The sequence below is a fragment of the Sitophilus oryzae genome, unplaced genomic scaffold (genome assembly GCF_002938485.1).
Source record: "Sitophilus oryzae breed Bouriz unplaced genomic scaffold, Soryzae_2.0 scaffold_119_pilon_pilon, whole genome shotgun sequence".
Lineage (NCBI taxonomy): Eukaryota > Metazoa > Arthropoda > Insecta > Coleoptera > Curculionidae > Sitophilus > Sitophilus oryzae.
Window position 1 is genome coordinate 80,184 of NW_022145837.1, and position 17,291 is coordinate 97,474.

Genomic DNA, 17,291 nt, shown 5'->3' on the forward strand with positions numbered 1-17,291 from the left:
TTTTCGAAAATTCGAGCACCTTTTTAGTTTTGTCATAATTACAGAGATATAAAGATTCTTCTATACAAGATGGTGCATAATAAGATCGGAAATCTAAAAAACAAGTTAGTAGAAAACCCGAAATATTTACAGAATATTTTAGGTTATGTCGTTTTTATGTATAACATTACAAAAATATAACGTTTTTTATTTTTCATTACATTAACGTTTTTTTATGAATAAATTATTGTCATTTTATATAAAAATAAATAATGTTTGAGAATAGTAACCTTATTTCTTTCAGGTTTAAGCTACAATATACAATATTAAAATATTTCAGTTAATAATATAATTGCTAAGCTTTGACAGCTTTGACATAAGAGGTAAGTCATATATTTGTAGCAATTCTAGTTCTTTTCTTAAATTATCCATTAAAAAGATATGATAATATATACAGGGTTATTCTTGATAAGTGTCTCATTAGACGTTTATTGAGAAATCATAGTAAGGAAAAACGAAAAAATTCTAATATTTTAGTTGTTTATATAAAGTAATATGACCTTTCAATAAAAATATATTTTTGGTTGTGGTGACTAATATCTATCAATTTTCGTTTTTTTTTTAATTATATACCCTATACTATAGGGTATATAATGACACTTTTCGTGGCAAGGCTTGACAATAGTTGTTTGACAATACAGACGAGGCACAAAAAGTCTTTTTTATTCCGAATAGAACATGGTATTTTCTCAAACGTCATAGAAATATTTAAAAGTAATACCTTGTAAGTAATTATATATCGAGAAACTATGGTTATGCTCGTTGAATTTGACACTTTATGTCAGTTTAATAATATATTTTCGTACTTTAGTGCTTAGGCGTAAAAGTGCTCCACTTATATGCCTAGGCGTTAAAATGACGTCGCATTATCAATGACGTCGCAAAAATTGATACTTTAGTGACGTTTGAAAAAAAAAACTATATTATTTCATCTTAAAAAACTATTTATGTGTCTATAAAAGTTTCTTATAAACTCTTATTATACTATAATTTAATTTCTTAGTATGACACAGCCTATGTATGTCTGCAACCATTTTTAAAATAGGGACAGTTGAAGTGGAGTATCAGACTTCATATTCAATTTTTTAATATTAAATTGACGATAATGTCTGTGTCCAAATAAGAAAAATAAATTTAAGTCACAGATTAACACAGATTTATCAGCAAGAGGGAGAAACTATATAAAACAAGGATACACTCGGTCCCTTTAAATACACTACAGCAACAAAAAAGCTGTGCCAGAGATTAAGTATTATTTAAATAAAAAGGCAACAATGCATTCCAGAAAAAAAACGGAGTCTGACAACGCCATAGCCCTATTAAAGGTCGGAGGTCACGGCGGCGTTTATCAGCAAAATGAAATAAGTGCCACATCTGTAAGTTAATCTGTATTTAAGTCGTGTTAAGGAGACAATAGTCTACAGACTGTAAATGATTTATTTTCTGTAAATTTTCCAAAGAGGCATCATCATTTTTTAAATTTATATAGGTATATTCCTTTACATAAACAACCCAAACTTAAACACTTACTGTGAATACCCTACATAATCATTATAAACTTGCTGTATTTTGCTACTCATTTTTTTTACTGCATCTTTAACAACCACCACAAACTAGCTGTGCAAACGGGAAGGAATCAAGTATGTTGCTGCTGAATAGAGTACTTTTGCGTACCAGTGTACTCCCACATCAGGCTGCTTCTTGCTTATTTCATCAGCTGCATTCCTTTTCCATCCCTCCAAGGGCTTGTTGAGGAGAGTCCAAACCCTATACAGCCCAAGCTTAACGTTCCAAACCAGCCTTAAAGGCATGAACGCGTAGTGTGCAATGTCCTGACTGTCCACTGTGGCGTAGCACGATGCCACAATCCCGTTCACAACAACTGTCCCGGCACGCGTTAAAGGCGCGTACACACCCCTACGGTACACCCTCGTTATATTTATTATTATGTCTTCATTTAATGTTTCTACACTATCACTAACTAACAATTTCTGGTTCACGACCAGCGTTTCGGCGAAAACCGTCCTACCGTCAGTCAGACTGACAAGGTGATTGGGCGTCACTGTCAAAGTCCGCCCTGATTTTAGGGTGATGTGGAGGAACTGTCTGTTTTGCGTGGGGTCGTAGTCTAGAAAGAGGAGCACTTCACTAAACACTAGTTTTTTGGTGGACGGATCTGTGGCAAGGATGCTTTCGCCTACACGGAGTTGAGATAGAGGGCGCTGGACGCCTGTTGAGGTTAGGACGGTGGATTCCCCGGTGAAACAGCCGCCATATTTGGCCGCTTGGGAGGATTCTGAAACAATAAAAAATCAAAATTAGATTGTAATTTTACGATATTTTCTTAAACGAAATATCTTGTTAATTTTTTTTGAAGTGAAACTTCTTGAAGTGCACAGAACACACTAAAGAAGAACGCTAACTCCCATGCATTTTTTAGTTTCAAAACGGTTTCAAATTTGTAAAGAAATCTGTAATCTGTATACTGAAGTGGCGCCATCTAGCCACCCAGGAAAGTAACAAAGGTGGCGGCAAATTTAAATAGATGAAATTTATTTTTAAGCAAGACGTATTGACTTGTTCGCCAGTTAGAGCCAATCAGATTTCTACAAAATAATGTGTAGTCATCTGATTGGTCCCAAGTTGGCAAACAAGTCAAATGGTAAAAAACAAGGATTTATATATAAAGGTTAAACCAGGTTAAACTATTGTAAAGTGTTAAATGGTTTGCTTATATCATTTTATGTGCATAAAAACCTACAATAAATAATTTATTTTAATTTACAGAAAATTATACCATGAAACATTTTACAAACAAATAAAACAACAGATTAAAAAGTATAATATTTATTATAGTACCAGGATTAATCGTTGGAATACAAGAGAAAGTGACGTCCATTAGAAACAATGTTTTATTTACGTGTATTTTTTACATATGGACTTGAACAATTGTGTAATATCACATTGTGGAGTTTATGTACAAAGATATGGAGTTGATCAATTTTTTTTTGTAAAAATATATGGCGTTGTAAATATTTACATTGTTAAAAAATAAAATTCACGAATATTTGGACTTGGTTAGGTTACCTCACCTCACTTTCTCGGATTATTAAGTAAAATTGTTCGATAAATCAAAGACCTTTAACTTAGACCTTACCTTTAATAAAGATCTTAAAATCAAACACAAAACAAAGTTAAAAAAATTCAAAAAATACAAAATCACGATTGTAAAATGAAGATTGCAAAAAACACAGCCAAACAACCAGAAAACAGCGAAACGCACATCCGCGTTCAATGGCAAAACACAACTGAAGAGGAAGGAGGAAGCCGGAAACAGAACAATGACAGAACATAATTAATAGGCCTATTTAGGCAACTATAAAAACAATTTTGTACGCAATTGTTAGGCAACTAGAAAAATTAAAATAAAAATACGCCATCTAGCGCCCCAGGAAATTACTACCCCAAAAAAAGATAGTTCAAGGTCGTATATCTCAGTCAAATACATTTAAATTTACATATACCGCGGCCTCCCCATAAGAGCAATGAGAGAATTTATGTCCCAGGATTGAAGGACAGAAGATCGAGTTTGACATAAGTCCATCCTTGTTCAGTAGCTGGATGTAATGCACATGCGCCGAAATGCTACTTTTCTATTGGCCGAATGGTGTCGAGATGGGTTATCGATTTATTTTTGGACGCGTCGTCGGCGTGGATTTTGTTTTCAGTTTGGACTTGGGCAGTCGCCATTGGTGTCATTAGTGTTTTCTCTAACTTTCTGTGTTTTCCACGTGTACTGTGTTTTCGTTTGTATTTTAATCTCTTTGTGTTTATTGACAATTTTGTGATTTAGTTTTAAAGACTTTTCCTGTAGTTTAATTAATAGAACAATGGGAATGGGCTACTTTATATTTAGTCTTACTATTTTAAAATAAAAAAGACATTATAATGTAAAAGACTAAAAATAGAGACTACATAAGGCTAATTATAATGCTTTACACAGTTACACACAAACTGTCTTATTGTAAATTATTATTGTTTTTTTTCATAATATAAAAGAGTATTTACAATGCAACAATGTAAATAATTATATTTTTTGTATCTAGCTTGATTTATGTATAAACTTAATATGTACATACTTTTAGTTATATTTGTTTAATAAAAAATATGTTAATAATAAAGAATTACTTTTGTTTCATTTTAAACCAGGACTGATGTTGATTATTGATCATAAATACATGGGCAGTAAAAGAAACAATAGACAGTAAAAAATGTACTGTTATACTTTGTTTTGCTGCAATTTTTAAGTCGAGTGAAATAGATATGCAATTTGTAATACTAAGTTCTTAAGACAGTTCCTTAATTGAGGTTTTACTAAATTATTTTTTGAATTTTAAAAAAAGTGAAATAGATATGCAATTTGTACTACGAAGTTTTTAAGACAATTTCTTAATAATTGTGGTTTTACTAAATTATTTTTTGAATTTAAAAAAAAAATATCGTACCTGTCACTTTTTTTCATTCGTTTTATTTAATAATAATTGTCTAACACAACAAAGTCTACTTAGAACGATATGATATAAATATAAATGAGTTCATTAAAAAATGGTCTGATTAAAATTAGTACCTAAATAAGCAAAAATTATCCCCTCATAAAACAAGAAATTAAGGAGTTCAGTAAAAGGATTGCAACTATATATTTTATTCAGTAAATTTTCATAATAGTAAGTATAAAAGCACAATCTCTAAAACGACAATATGAATAATGTATATTAAGATTTAACTCGAGTTTCAGTGAAAAAACTATATTGATATTAAAATATTTTAATACCTTCAGAATACTAATTACATACCATAAAATAGGAGTTTTTACGATGCGGGAAGCCTATCTAGAAAAAGAATTTTAGAAATCAGCAATGGGATTCTGTAAGCTCTGTAGCAAGAAATTTCCTATCGAGCCTATGCTATTTGTATACGATTGATGAGTCACTAGACAGGGAAATGTTTACAGAATCGCACTGCAGATACCTATTACGCTACTAGGAGCCCCCCATTGTGAGACAGATATAAAATAATTTTTATATACCTATTCCATAGCCTATTCTTTTAAATGTCTGTAATATTTATAATAAACTTATTTTACGAGTAGAAGTATTGCACCAGCATCAAAATTAATACTACTTGTAAAAAACTGTTGCTCCTTGAGTTTGTAATAGATATAAACAAAATAAACATTCGAAAATAACTAAATCGAAGATATCTGAAAACTTTTGGTCGAAAAAGTGTTTTGCCATAACATGTTGGATACGATTAAAATATCTCGTTTGATAAATATGCGCATAATGTTACATTATCAAACTTATTTGATTTCAGAATATTTAACAAAAAGCTTCCAATTTTTCGAAAGATTTTAGAGAACGTCTTTAACCTCAACTTAAAATAAATAAAACCAAAACAAAACATATCATATATCATATGATTTGGAACTGTCCAATCAAAGTGCTTACAGATCGAGCAAGCGCAGAAAACCTCCTCCCGAACAAGGATAGACTTATGTAGGAAATGCATTGACATTCTATAGCCATCCTTCAACATCGGGACAGGAATTTAAGCGGTACTCTCCGTATATTTTATTAAAACGTATTTGATCTCAGTTGACTGGCACTGTTGAAGCGACACACGGCCTTGAATGACGCCGTGGCGCGCGAGCTAGCGAGAGGAAAAGTGATAGCGGCAGTGTTGCCACAGCTACCCCATTCGGGATAGATCTAGCCCTTTGTAAAATAATTTAACCCCGTTAACTCGTGATAATCTACCCCGACGAAAAATAAGCTTGTGGCAACACTAGGTAACGATCTGTGCCATACGCGGCTGAGAAAATCACTATAATAAACTTGAAACTATAATAAACTTGAAACTGAATAAGTTTGTAGCTTCTAAATAACGGTCTAGGTAAGCATCTAGCTCATTTGCCAGCTCAGAATTCGAAGAATGATGGTACTATGATGCATATAAAGTGGTACTTTAATATAGTACCATATTACGATACCATTTCCTGGCGTTCGATTGGGCTCAAACTTGGTATACTACGTATCTTCGGTTACATTGTAATATGATTGAACTATGATGTATATAAAGTGGTACCTTAATATAGTACCATATTACGATACCATTTCATGGCGTTCGATTGTTCTTAAATTTGGTATACTACGAATCTTCGGTGACATTGCAATATTATGGTACATTAAAGCATATCGAGTGGTACCATAATATAGTACACTATTATGATATTATTTCCTGGAGTTCGATTGGGTCCAAATTTGGTATACTTGCGTTTCTTTATAAAGATTTGTTTAATTAATAATTTTAATTTATTCTACGAATTTTAATTTATTGTTCGATGTAGTTACAGCAACTTTTATGCCGAACTAATATATTATTAATTGTATCTGTCATTTTTTAAAATCTACCTAGGTCTATATAAATAATGTGGCAAACGGAAGAAATTTGTTATTATAGTATTTTTTAGTTAGTTAACATTTTTTGTACTGCATTTTAATAAATTATTTCCATTATTATTAAACTTATATTTCATTACTAACGTTCCAGCATTAATAAATATTACTATCAATCGCCCTGTATATTATTAATTTTAAAGGTAATTAAAGGTATTTTCTTAGTTAACATTATAAGGTAGTGTATATAAAAAATGTATATGTTTTGTAATAATATACTTAAAACTATTTTAATAGCCAAAGGAATAATTAATATAAGTGTATCTGACAAGAAAAGAAGAATAGAAAGAAACACATACTGCATTAACACAATAAAGAATGGGATGCCAATTCAAGTCTTTTGAATCTGGCAACTGTGCATATTTAGCCGAGCTATAAGGCCGTCGACGAGCCGTCGATCCAAAACCGAAAGTTCAAAATTTCTAATTATATTCTGATTATGATATTGTCGCGCCATCTAGTATTCTATTTGTGCAATTTTAGCTCTTTCATTTCGAGTATTTTTCTGTTGCGTAGCTAGATATTCTGTGGTAGTAGTCAGAGATATAAATACAAAGACCAAAGCAATAAGACTCTAAGTATCGGTCTCAACGTTTAATATGACAAAGTTAAATTGTTACACGTGTTTCGTTCATACGAGCATCATCAGATAAATATACAGATAAGGTCACACCACACACGTTTACATCATACATATTCAAACAATACTATGTTAGCAGTAGTTAGTAGTAACACTAACAACAGCAGTTAGCAGTAGTCAGAGATATAGATGTAGTAGTATTTTGGTTTAATGGCCACAACTGCTAGGCTATCCGGCCAAGTGTACTGAATATGTCGTATGATCGAAAAAAGTCGTTTAGTTGGCTTGGAAATGACAATTATTGACATTTACCATAATACTATAAATATAAAATAACAGCGATCTTCATTTTCAAGCCAACTCTGACGCGGCTCGTTGTTTAATCATATAATATTATATTAAATTTTTTAATAATAAAAAAATCGTATTATTAACGTACTGTACACAAAATCCGTAAATCTACGGATTAATCAGTAGTTCTGGCAACACTGTCTCCGACAACCACTCACTCTGTCGACTGGAAGCAGAATTACTGTACAGAATTCTTTAACCACTGCGCTGTAAACGTCTATCAGCGCGCAGCGGCGCGGCGCAGAGCTAAACCAGCTAAACTAAATCTCGAACAGGCTAACGGTAACACCAGCTACATCTCGGACATGTTTTGTGCCACGAAATTTTCTTATTTCTCCGATCAACGATAGTACAGTGGTGTTCAAACCACATCTTTGCATCTCGACTGTTAAACGAGAAACCCGTTAAAACGCACGAAAACGTAACACCCTGTACAGTTATCTCTAAATGTTAACCGCATTAGGAATACAAAGAGAGTACCTGGGTAAAAATATTCGACCAGAAATAATCCTTCGCAGTCAAAATAGCAAACTTTCCAATTAACTTAAGTCCTAATCCCTCGGATAACAAGTGGGATCCCACAAACAGATTAGTGTATAATCCCCGGATTTTGGTATAGACTCGCTGAAACGGCTGAAAACGCTTGGTTGATAGACAAACAATTTTTTCAGGGAAATGTTTACAAAACCAATAAACTAATATTCAAACTGTTAAAGGAACCAACAACTTGAAAATGAGTGAGGTTCCTCGAAGTCTGTGGTCCAGTGAAAAATTCGAATTCTTTACTTTATTTTTAGTGTAACGTGCATTGCACTAGGTTCGATAATATATCGTTTTAGTTTTTACTTCCAACCAAACCAAAACTTCACCTTGTGAAACTTTGGAAAGCTATGGAAAAAAAATAATATAAACGTGGAACTAATAAAAGCACTAAATTCATTATACTAAGGACTGGCAAAGCTTAGTCTTGGGTCGAGATTTCCGTATGTAAGAAGAGTACAATGCGTTGATAATATACTGAACAAAGAGAGAACAGTAAACACGTTGCCAAACGTAGGAAATGAATCGAGAAACTGTGCAGATATTGCTAAGAGACGTGGAAGGGGATATAGCAGATTTGTCGTAGTCGAGCAGCCGACCCAATCAGTACCTCTGTCAGTACTTAAAGTTCTAGGGAAAGGTGTACATCATGCGTTCAGCTTCACGATTTAATTACGTCTCATGATACTTAATTTGTTTATTTATTAACGAGTCGTTGTAATTTTCCCTATAGCTTGATTTTTTTTAAGTGCAAGCTAGAAACACTTGCATTTTTGGTAAAAATAAGTGGAATTGAGTGGGTGGTCGATAGTGGTCGCGCTATGAGAACTCTGAATTCAAAAATCGATATCTAGAAATCTATTAGAAATAATAGATTGTAGTTTTTTCAAGAACTTTGTTAATATTTCTGCTGATTTTCTTTGTAGACTTGTAATTGCTATGCTCTAAAAGTAAATGGATGGATTGTTTACAATTTTTGAATGGAAAAAACAACCCTATCGAATTTTTCTTATGTAAACATATTGTAAAATATCCGATCTTGAAAATAAAAAAAAAGTTTCAATATCTAAAGTGGTTCTTGAGTTATGGCCTGTTATGTGTTAAAAAGTCGAGTTTTTAAATTATCGCGATTACTGACGTTTTCTCGTTATAAAAAAAATGACACCTTAACAATATCCTTATAATTCCATTTCAGATGTTTAGAAACATGTCTAATGATTTTATCTAGTTATCTCTTTAAAAAAAAGTCTTTTAAAAATAAGCGGTTTGCGATCGTGGTTTTACTTTACTTGATAGGGAATGGCGTATCGGCAACGCCGCAACAGCATACCGTCGCGCGCCGCGTCGGTCCGTCGCGTTTCTCTCACTCCGACTTAATAAGGTCCTTATGCGATTTACTTCCACATATGTAAATGCCGACACAAAAGTAACAGTTGCCAGCACGGTATAAACAAACAAATACTAGAATAAAAGTCGGCAAAAAGTTAACAACAGGATTTAATGGAACCAAAGGGTGCTGTACTTCACCAACTCTGTTCAAGATCTATCTCAAACAAGTTCTCAAAGATTGGAGGCAAAAATGTAGAAATATAGGAGTACCCATAGGGGATAACATGCTCTACACACTGTGATTCGCGGACGATCAGGTGCTCATAGCACAAGATTACGATGACATAAATTATAAGTAAGCTTATAGAAAAATATCAGAAATGGGGTCTCGAGATCAATAGTAACAAAACAGAATATATGTGTATTGGAGAAGAACAACCTAAGACCTAGTACTAGAAGAAGGGAAAAAATTAAGTGCTGCACAAAATACAAATATTTGGGTAAGAAGGCAATCACAAATGATGGGCTGTTGGATACAGCAATAAAAGAACGAAACCAACTTGGAAGGAATGCTATCAAGGTATTTAAATGGGATACTGTGGGACAGAAGCTTAAACAACAGGAACAGAATATTAATATATAATACCATCATCAAGAGTATAACAACATACAGCTGTGAAGTGTGGCCAATTAAGGAAACAACAAAACGACTGCTGGAAGTTACAGAGCTGGATTTCATTGGAGGAGAGCAGCAGGCAAATCAAGACTCGAACGAATAACTAATGAATGCATAAGAGAGATTGTGGAAGTTAAACATACAATAGTCGACGAGATAAAGAACAGACAACTAATATGGTACGGGTATGTCCAAAGAATGGAAAAAATAAGAATCCAAAAGCAAATTATAAACTGGAAACCTGCAGGAAGAAGAAAACCGGGTAGACCGAGAAGAAGTTGACAGAAAGGGATTGACACTTTTATGGAGGAAAGAGCTCTCGGAGACGGTGCATGGAGAATGGAGAGACAGACAGGCATGGAGAGATGGCATCGGAAGACGTAGAACATTTTAAACCGATTAATATTATATACCTACTTTTTACGTCAAACTTTGTTATTGATAAGAAAAAACAAATAGATTTAACAATCGACTAAAATCATCGAATAATAGTATATTACATACCGAGGAGGGAAGTGTTTCATTACAGTCGAAAGTGTTTCATAACAATCAAACACCACTCAAAAACTGACATACCTTAGGTTTACAAACTATGATCTTGTCATTGTCAAAAGAAATTTTAATAAAATTTTAATATTTAGGGAAAATTATCCGAAACATGTCAGATACACTGTCTAATCTATTTCCCGCGTATTTTATCATGTTCACTTTTTCTTTATGTGTATAACAATAAATTATTACTAGTACTGAATATTAAAATTTTATTAAAATTAAGCTACCTTCAACTTCAACAAGTTGTTTTCAACAGTTGAAGTTTAAAAATCAATTAAGTTTTTCTCAAATCACCTAAAATCGGATTGTCCAAAATTGTTCAAATTTGGCATGTGTATTTACCAAATGTAGACCTTTAAAAAGTCTATTTACGACTTCGCTATAAAATCCATAGGGGAGCCAATATCTGGACAGTTCAAATTTTGCATGGGATTTCCTATGTTCCCCACGACGATGCAACACCCGGTATAGTTACCGGTACCAGTGGTTGTTATGGCGCAAACCTTCAACAGCAAAACAAACAACTAAGTGACAGTTTTGAATTTCTCGTTCGCTTTTTCGCATTTATATAACATAGAAAGCCCAGCATGTTGTCGGAAAGTTCTGATAATGAAGACTACTTTAATATTGGTACTCCACCAGAACTTACAGAAGCTGCAAAAAGAAACCGCATGAAAGATTTTTTGTTCAATATCGATTAGGAAAAGCTCGAAATCAACCTTTTGGATACCGTTCTATATCTAAATTTCCGTACAAAATTGCTAGCTTTTTGAAACTTTCCTATGTGAAAACCTACACAGGTCATGCTTTTAGACGAACAGCGGATACGTTGCTGGCAAATAGCGGAACTGATATTTTACAGCTGAAGTGTCTAGGGGGATGGAAATCCAGTGCTGTGGCTGAGGGTTATGTGGATGCATCTGTAGCCAACCAAACTAAAACCGCAAATATGCAATCCAATTCTTTCGTTGACATTAGAAGATCTGGCACAAGTCAGGAGTTAAGTTTTTGCAGCAGTGAAACCTCAATGAGTGAAACAAATCATCAGGGAGGCCTCTTAACAATATCGATTAACGCGTACAATGAGTCAAATTTGACCATTAATTTCAACAAATAAATGTATTAAAATCTTCAAATATTATTGTTAATCTTGTTGTTTATTATTGTTGATGTTAGATAAGTATTTAATAAAGATATTACAAGAATATTTTGCTTAGTTAAATGAGGCGAGAAATAAGAAAAACCGAGTGAGGGAAATGGAAGAGGGAAGAAATGTAGATAATTTGACATTTTCAAATTTTTTAAAAGTCAGTAATGTCAGTATTACATATGTGGTTGTAATTAAAACACTTTCAAACGCTCCCTGACCGGTAAAATGCCGCGTTAAATATTCAAAATCGGCGCTGGTATGCCCGCCATCCGACCAGAATCGACACCGCGCCGCGCCGATCGTGTTTCTTCAGGTCGGGGCGACAAGCAAGAACCGGACGGCGGATACTCTCTCACGCGCTGAACACGCCGAGATAAAAAGACTGGTAAAGTTAATTTGGATCTATTAAACTAGCACAACTGTCACAACAGATAAAATCTCTGAATGTATCGCTTTACATGGAGCCGGGGCCGTGAATACCGCCCGGGCGGGGATGGAATGCACGAAGGGTAAAAGGAGACAAAAATAGCTCCTGATGAGGAGAAAAAGGCACTCGAAAATGGAAAGAATTAATCGATGATGAAAGCAAATCCTATGAGGATTTTAGAATATCTAAAAGTTTTTTTTGTGAAAGCCTTTCGAAATTGACAGATTTTGATATTTATTTGAGATTCGAAATGACATTCTTTTAAGCACTAGTATCTAAAAGTGACACTTGTTTAGGCACTAGTGCCTAAAAGTAAAAAATAAAACGTTGGAAACAATGGAAGAAAAAGTCAATACAAGAGGCATTCAACTTTTCGTCTCTAAGAGAAATGCAAGTTGTAGGAGTCGGAATAAGTAAATTTCTTGTACTGGCAATGCTGGTAGCTTCTGCTTCTACGTGAACTACTTTTAATTTCTTATTTGGCGTATCTTTCTGTCCCATGATTCGTTTTGCTACTGCAGTTTTTTGTTCAATTGAATTTTCAATGTAACCTTCAGCAACCGAGCTTGGTCGCCAACCTCCATGTCGCTTTAAAACTTATGTCCGCTCCTGAATCTGCCAGAAATGTTGCAGAGCTGCGCCGGAAACGATGACCAGTGTATTCAATGGCGTCATTCAATGGAGTCCAAGAAATTCCGCTCTTTTTTGACATACCTCCAATTGTATTGATTCCAACTGGCAGGGTACAGCATTGACTTTTTCGATACGTCAAGAAAAATCGCTGATGTGTCACATTGAGTGGTCGAAGTTTTCCGTATTTACGATATACATGTAAGAAATTGTTATCATCTATTGATCCCTCAGTAATCGTAAACACTCTTGGAAAATGAGTTTTTGTATTCGGAATCTTCACACTAATAAATGACTGACAATCTTTAATGGCATCTACGGTCAAAAACGTGATTTCTTCCCTCCTACATACTCCAAATACTCCAACGATTAAGACCATTTTAGCTAACAGGAATTCTTTGCCATCGGCTTCTTTCATAAAGCGTTCTAGTTCCAATTTTGTAAATACTTTTGATTTCTTTGCCTGATATCCGGAAGCTTTTTTTTAAATGCAATAAGGTTTGTGAATTTGCTAATATCTACGTTTCTGTTCAGGTAAATCATCGTGCGGAGCATCGAATATTTACTCAACAGAGTTGACGGCTTTAACGACCTTTTCTGTGAAATTCTCAACATGTTTTTCTTTGACCCAAGTTTCAAAGTTGTTGTAGGTGGTCTCGTATAAGTTTATCGACTTCTCAGGCACTAAGGTGGATAGCGCAGTTTCAGCAGCTTGTTGAATATCCAAAGACGCGTCATTATCACTCATTTTTTCACAAAACTTTGTAGGAAATACGGCGAGGTTTGAAATTGACAGATCTTTGTCATTAAAAAATGCATAAGCAATTACTACGTTTTCATGACGTATTGAAATCGTTTTGAAAACGGTTTTGGTATTAACATCTCCATGAAAACAGGTATTCAAATTGTTTTGAGTCTCAAATTGAGCCTTTTTCTGGGATCGGATCGAGATCGAGATGTCGAAAATAGCATGAAAACGCGGATTTTAATTGGATCGGATTGGTTTGGTTTGGTTTGCGCAAAGCATGTCCGTTTTCTGTGTTTTCTTTCGGACTAAAACTTACATTGTATAAAATAAGTTTTCTAAGCATGGTATAGTTGAAATTCATTTAAATTTATTTTAAATCCAAAAGAAATTAAAAAGCTAGCTAAAATACTCCGTGTCGTATGTGGTGAACAACCCTGTATAATAGAGTTTCATACGATCAAAAAAAAAAACGGCGTCAGAGGTGGCTTGGAGATGGATTTTTTTGATGATCACACATTACTAGAAATACACAAAAAGCCGTTGAAGTTCGATATTTTTCCATTATTTTCTCCAAAAATGTCTCTCGAACCCTAAACTCTCTCTTCGTGCGTACCGTCCGCACCCCTCCAGCATACTTCTGGGCGTCCGAAATAACAAATGACCGTCGGCCAGGCATCTGACGACGATAATGCCGCCCTTTCTGGGTGCTGTGCCGTTCCGAAATTAAATATGTAGTATCTTCGCTAACGATAAGCCTAATTTATAAAGTGGAAGAGGGCCTTTTGTGTTCCACTCACACACAGTCGCGCGCTCACCCACAAAGAACCAACGGCGGCCGAGTAGCGGAATCAACAGCAGCAAATCGTTAGGGATGAGTAAATACATCGATATTTAGAAAAATCGATACCTTACACTGAAAATCTCGCCAAAATTCAATTTTAGTAATGTATCGGTACTTGAGTAACGCGATTTTGAAGCGGTATTTTTTTGTAACGTCGTGTCGCGCTCCACAACGAATCAGAAACCTGTTACTGAAGAACGACGATCATAATAACGACAAAACTATAAATTATATATAACCGCTCTTGGAGTTAGCTCGAACCGCATAGCGCCGTGTTTCGCTCCAGCCGTCGCGGTCCTAGGGTCGCGATTTCGTCGGCCGCGAACAGTAGTAACTTGAACTGGAACTGGTGAGTACGTAGCGTCACGCAATCTCGACCGCTGCATCTGTTGCGAAAATATGTAACGTAACGACCTGTACCGCGACGTACTTTGCTCAAGTAGGGTTGAACTTTCGTCGGTTGTGAACAGTAGTAACTGGAACTGGAACTGGTAAGTACGTACTGGCGTCGCGCTTTGATCGATCGCTATTGGCGTTGATGCTCCCGTTACAGGGAATTTATTACGAGTAGAAAAAAATATTGTGCTTGGTTGGCGTTGGTTTCTATATGTAATTTGACAAATAAATAAAGCTGTCTCTTTAGTTGTCAATTTTGAGTCAATATTTTTTAATTCTCTTTCGTGTCGATTGCTGATCGAATTGGAGCCAGAAATGGCTCAAAACGAAATAAGTAAATTACCAACAGATATTCAGGCTGAGGCGACAAACGCCATATCCAAACTACCTCCATTTAAATCCCTAATAACTTATGAGAAGGAATACAAAAATTTTCAAAAATGGAAGCAATTAAAAAACGTGCGAGAAGAAATAAAGTTTTTAACCTATCCTCGCTGTTAAAGTATCTTTTAATCTACCCTTGCGGTTAAAGTACTATTTTATCTATTATCTTTCATAGATATAAGACCAATTTTAACAGTTGCTATGGAAAAAAATACACATAATGTGTATTACGATCATGTACCCACTACCGTATCACTTACTATCGATATATTTTTAAGGTATGGACATCCCTACATGAACCGAAGATATGAAAAAAGGTCAGGTGAGTAGAGAAGTGCGGGGTATTTTCACCTTGAAAATGAACCTTTTAGACAGGCAGTTATTTTTTGTCAGTCTTTTTTGTTGCTGAATATTTTGCATAATTTTTAAAAGAGACAGATTCAGACCTGCATTTTTTTAAAATCTTATGGGGGTATAAGACTAATGAGATTAAAATGTTTAAAAATAAGATTACATGAGTTGCTTTTATAAGAATTCTTAGTATGTGACGTTTTGCAAATCATAACAGTGACCTTATTTAAATCACCGTCTGCCGATTACCTCTAGACGGTGTCATATCTTAATGTACTTGAGAAACAGACTGCAACATAATCAAAAACAAATTATTATCCTTGGAAAAAATGTAGTAATGGTACCTATTAATAAAACAAGTGCGCCTAATCAACAAAAAACGATTAACCTTTCCTGAGGTATATTTCCTCACAGGACAAAACTATTTGAAATATCTACTATTCGGGAACACTTTAGATTTTTTAGCACATCTATCATTAATTATAAACCGTTGATGCTCTATTCTTCTAGTAGCGAAAAACCCAAAAGTCTTTTCAAGAAATGAACCCACCATAACTCCTATTTAATTTGTACTCAGAAGTTATACTTATGTTTTAACTTATTTTTTTTTTCACAGGAAAGATTTCGACAAACGATGACAGAAGAGAAAGAGCAGATGACGTCCCACACCAATCTATTTATTTTACTAAAAAAAGTTTCTAATATTTTTTAAGTTAACTATGGATGAGTTTAATTATAAATCCGTCATGCGTCGTCTCTTGTTCTTAACCATCAGTTTTATTGGTGTATTTCAAAAATGACAGATCATATTTAAATTTTATTGGTTTGACGCAACGATTAACGACAAATGGACGCCGATGCGTATGAACTCGCCTTTAGATTTTGGAGGCTTGTTAAAGTCTTGCCAAATTATAGGTTATAATTTTGTGTCAACTTATGACAAATTTCTGCGTTTTGGAAGATGATGCATTTTTATTCGTGTTATTACGTGTGTTTTGTGTCTTTTGGAGGAAAAATCATGGGAAAATTAACTATAGACCCAGAGCACAGTTTATAGTTAATACTCGCTGCCCAGGCAGAAAGTCTTATACACCAATAAAGTTACCATCAATAAAGTTTGTATACCATCTCATCGTAGATAAGTGCATCTCGTAGATGGTCCAAGGATCGTACTAAACAGGTACAGGAGTAGCTGTAAAATATCGACATCACACGATAGGTAAATAATAAATTTTAATACTGCAGAAAAATAATGTAAAAAGGTACTGGATTAAAAAAATTAAGTTAATTAATCAACCTTTAAGGTATAAAATTTGGTAAGTGTTATTATTAATAAAATAGTTTGTTTTATTTATGTTGATTTATTATTTATTATAATAATAAATGAGGGAAGTTTCTTGAAGCTTGGCAATAAGAAATAGTTCTTTTTATATTTTTTTAGTATGTGGTGTTTTGTTCTTGTTTGTTTTGTATTAACACATACCATTTTTTAATAAAATAACTCGATTACATTTTTTCAGTTTTATACAGTTTTTTTTTCACAATATTTTGGAGTAATCACTTATCAGTTAAATGTTAAATATTATAATTTCCTGCTATGCGTTCCAGTTGTACCAACTTATTTCTTTGTAAAATAAAATAAACTACTTTGAAATTAAAATGACAGACACATCTATCCCTGTCAAGGATAGATGTGTTTTTTTTTTTGGTCAGACTATATTTTCCAAGAGGCTGGAAATGGGAATCAAGGTTAATTGAGTGGGAATTAATAATATCGTCTAC

The 17,291-nt window shown here is 34.0% G+C and overlaps 1 protein-coding gene across 1 annotated transcript in view; it reads right to left on the reverse strand.

The window, feature by feature from the left end:
* Positions 1–1,627: 1,627 nt before the first annotated feature.
* The window catches only part of LOC115891803 (sonic hedgehog protein A), a 147,605-nt gene continuing 131,941 nt past the window's right edge, over positions 1,628–17,291 (reverse strand). The window contains exon 3 of the mRNA XM_030912363.1: positions 1,628–2,335. Within this exon, the coding sequence (XP_030768223.1) occupies positions 1,653–2,335 (683 nt within the window). The 3' untranslated portion in view covers positions 1,628–1,652. The remainder of the gene's footprint in view (positions 2,336–17,291) is intronic.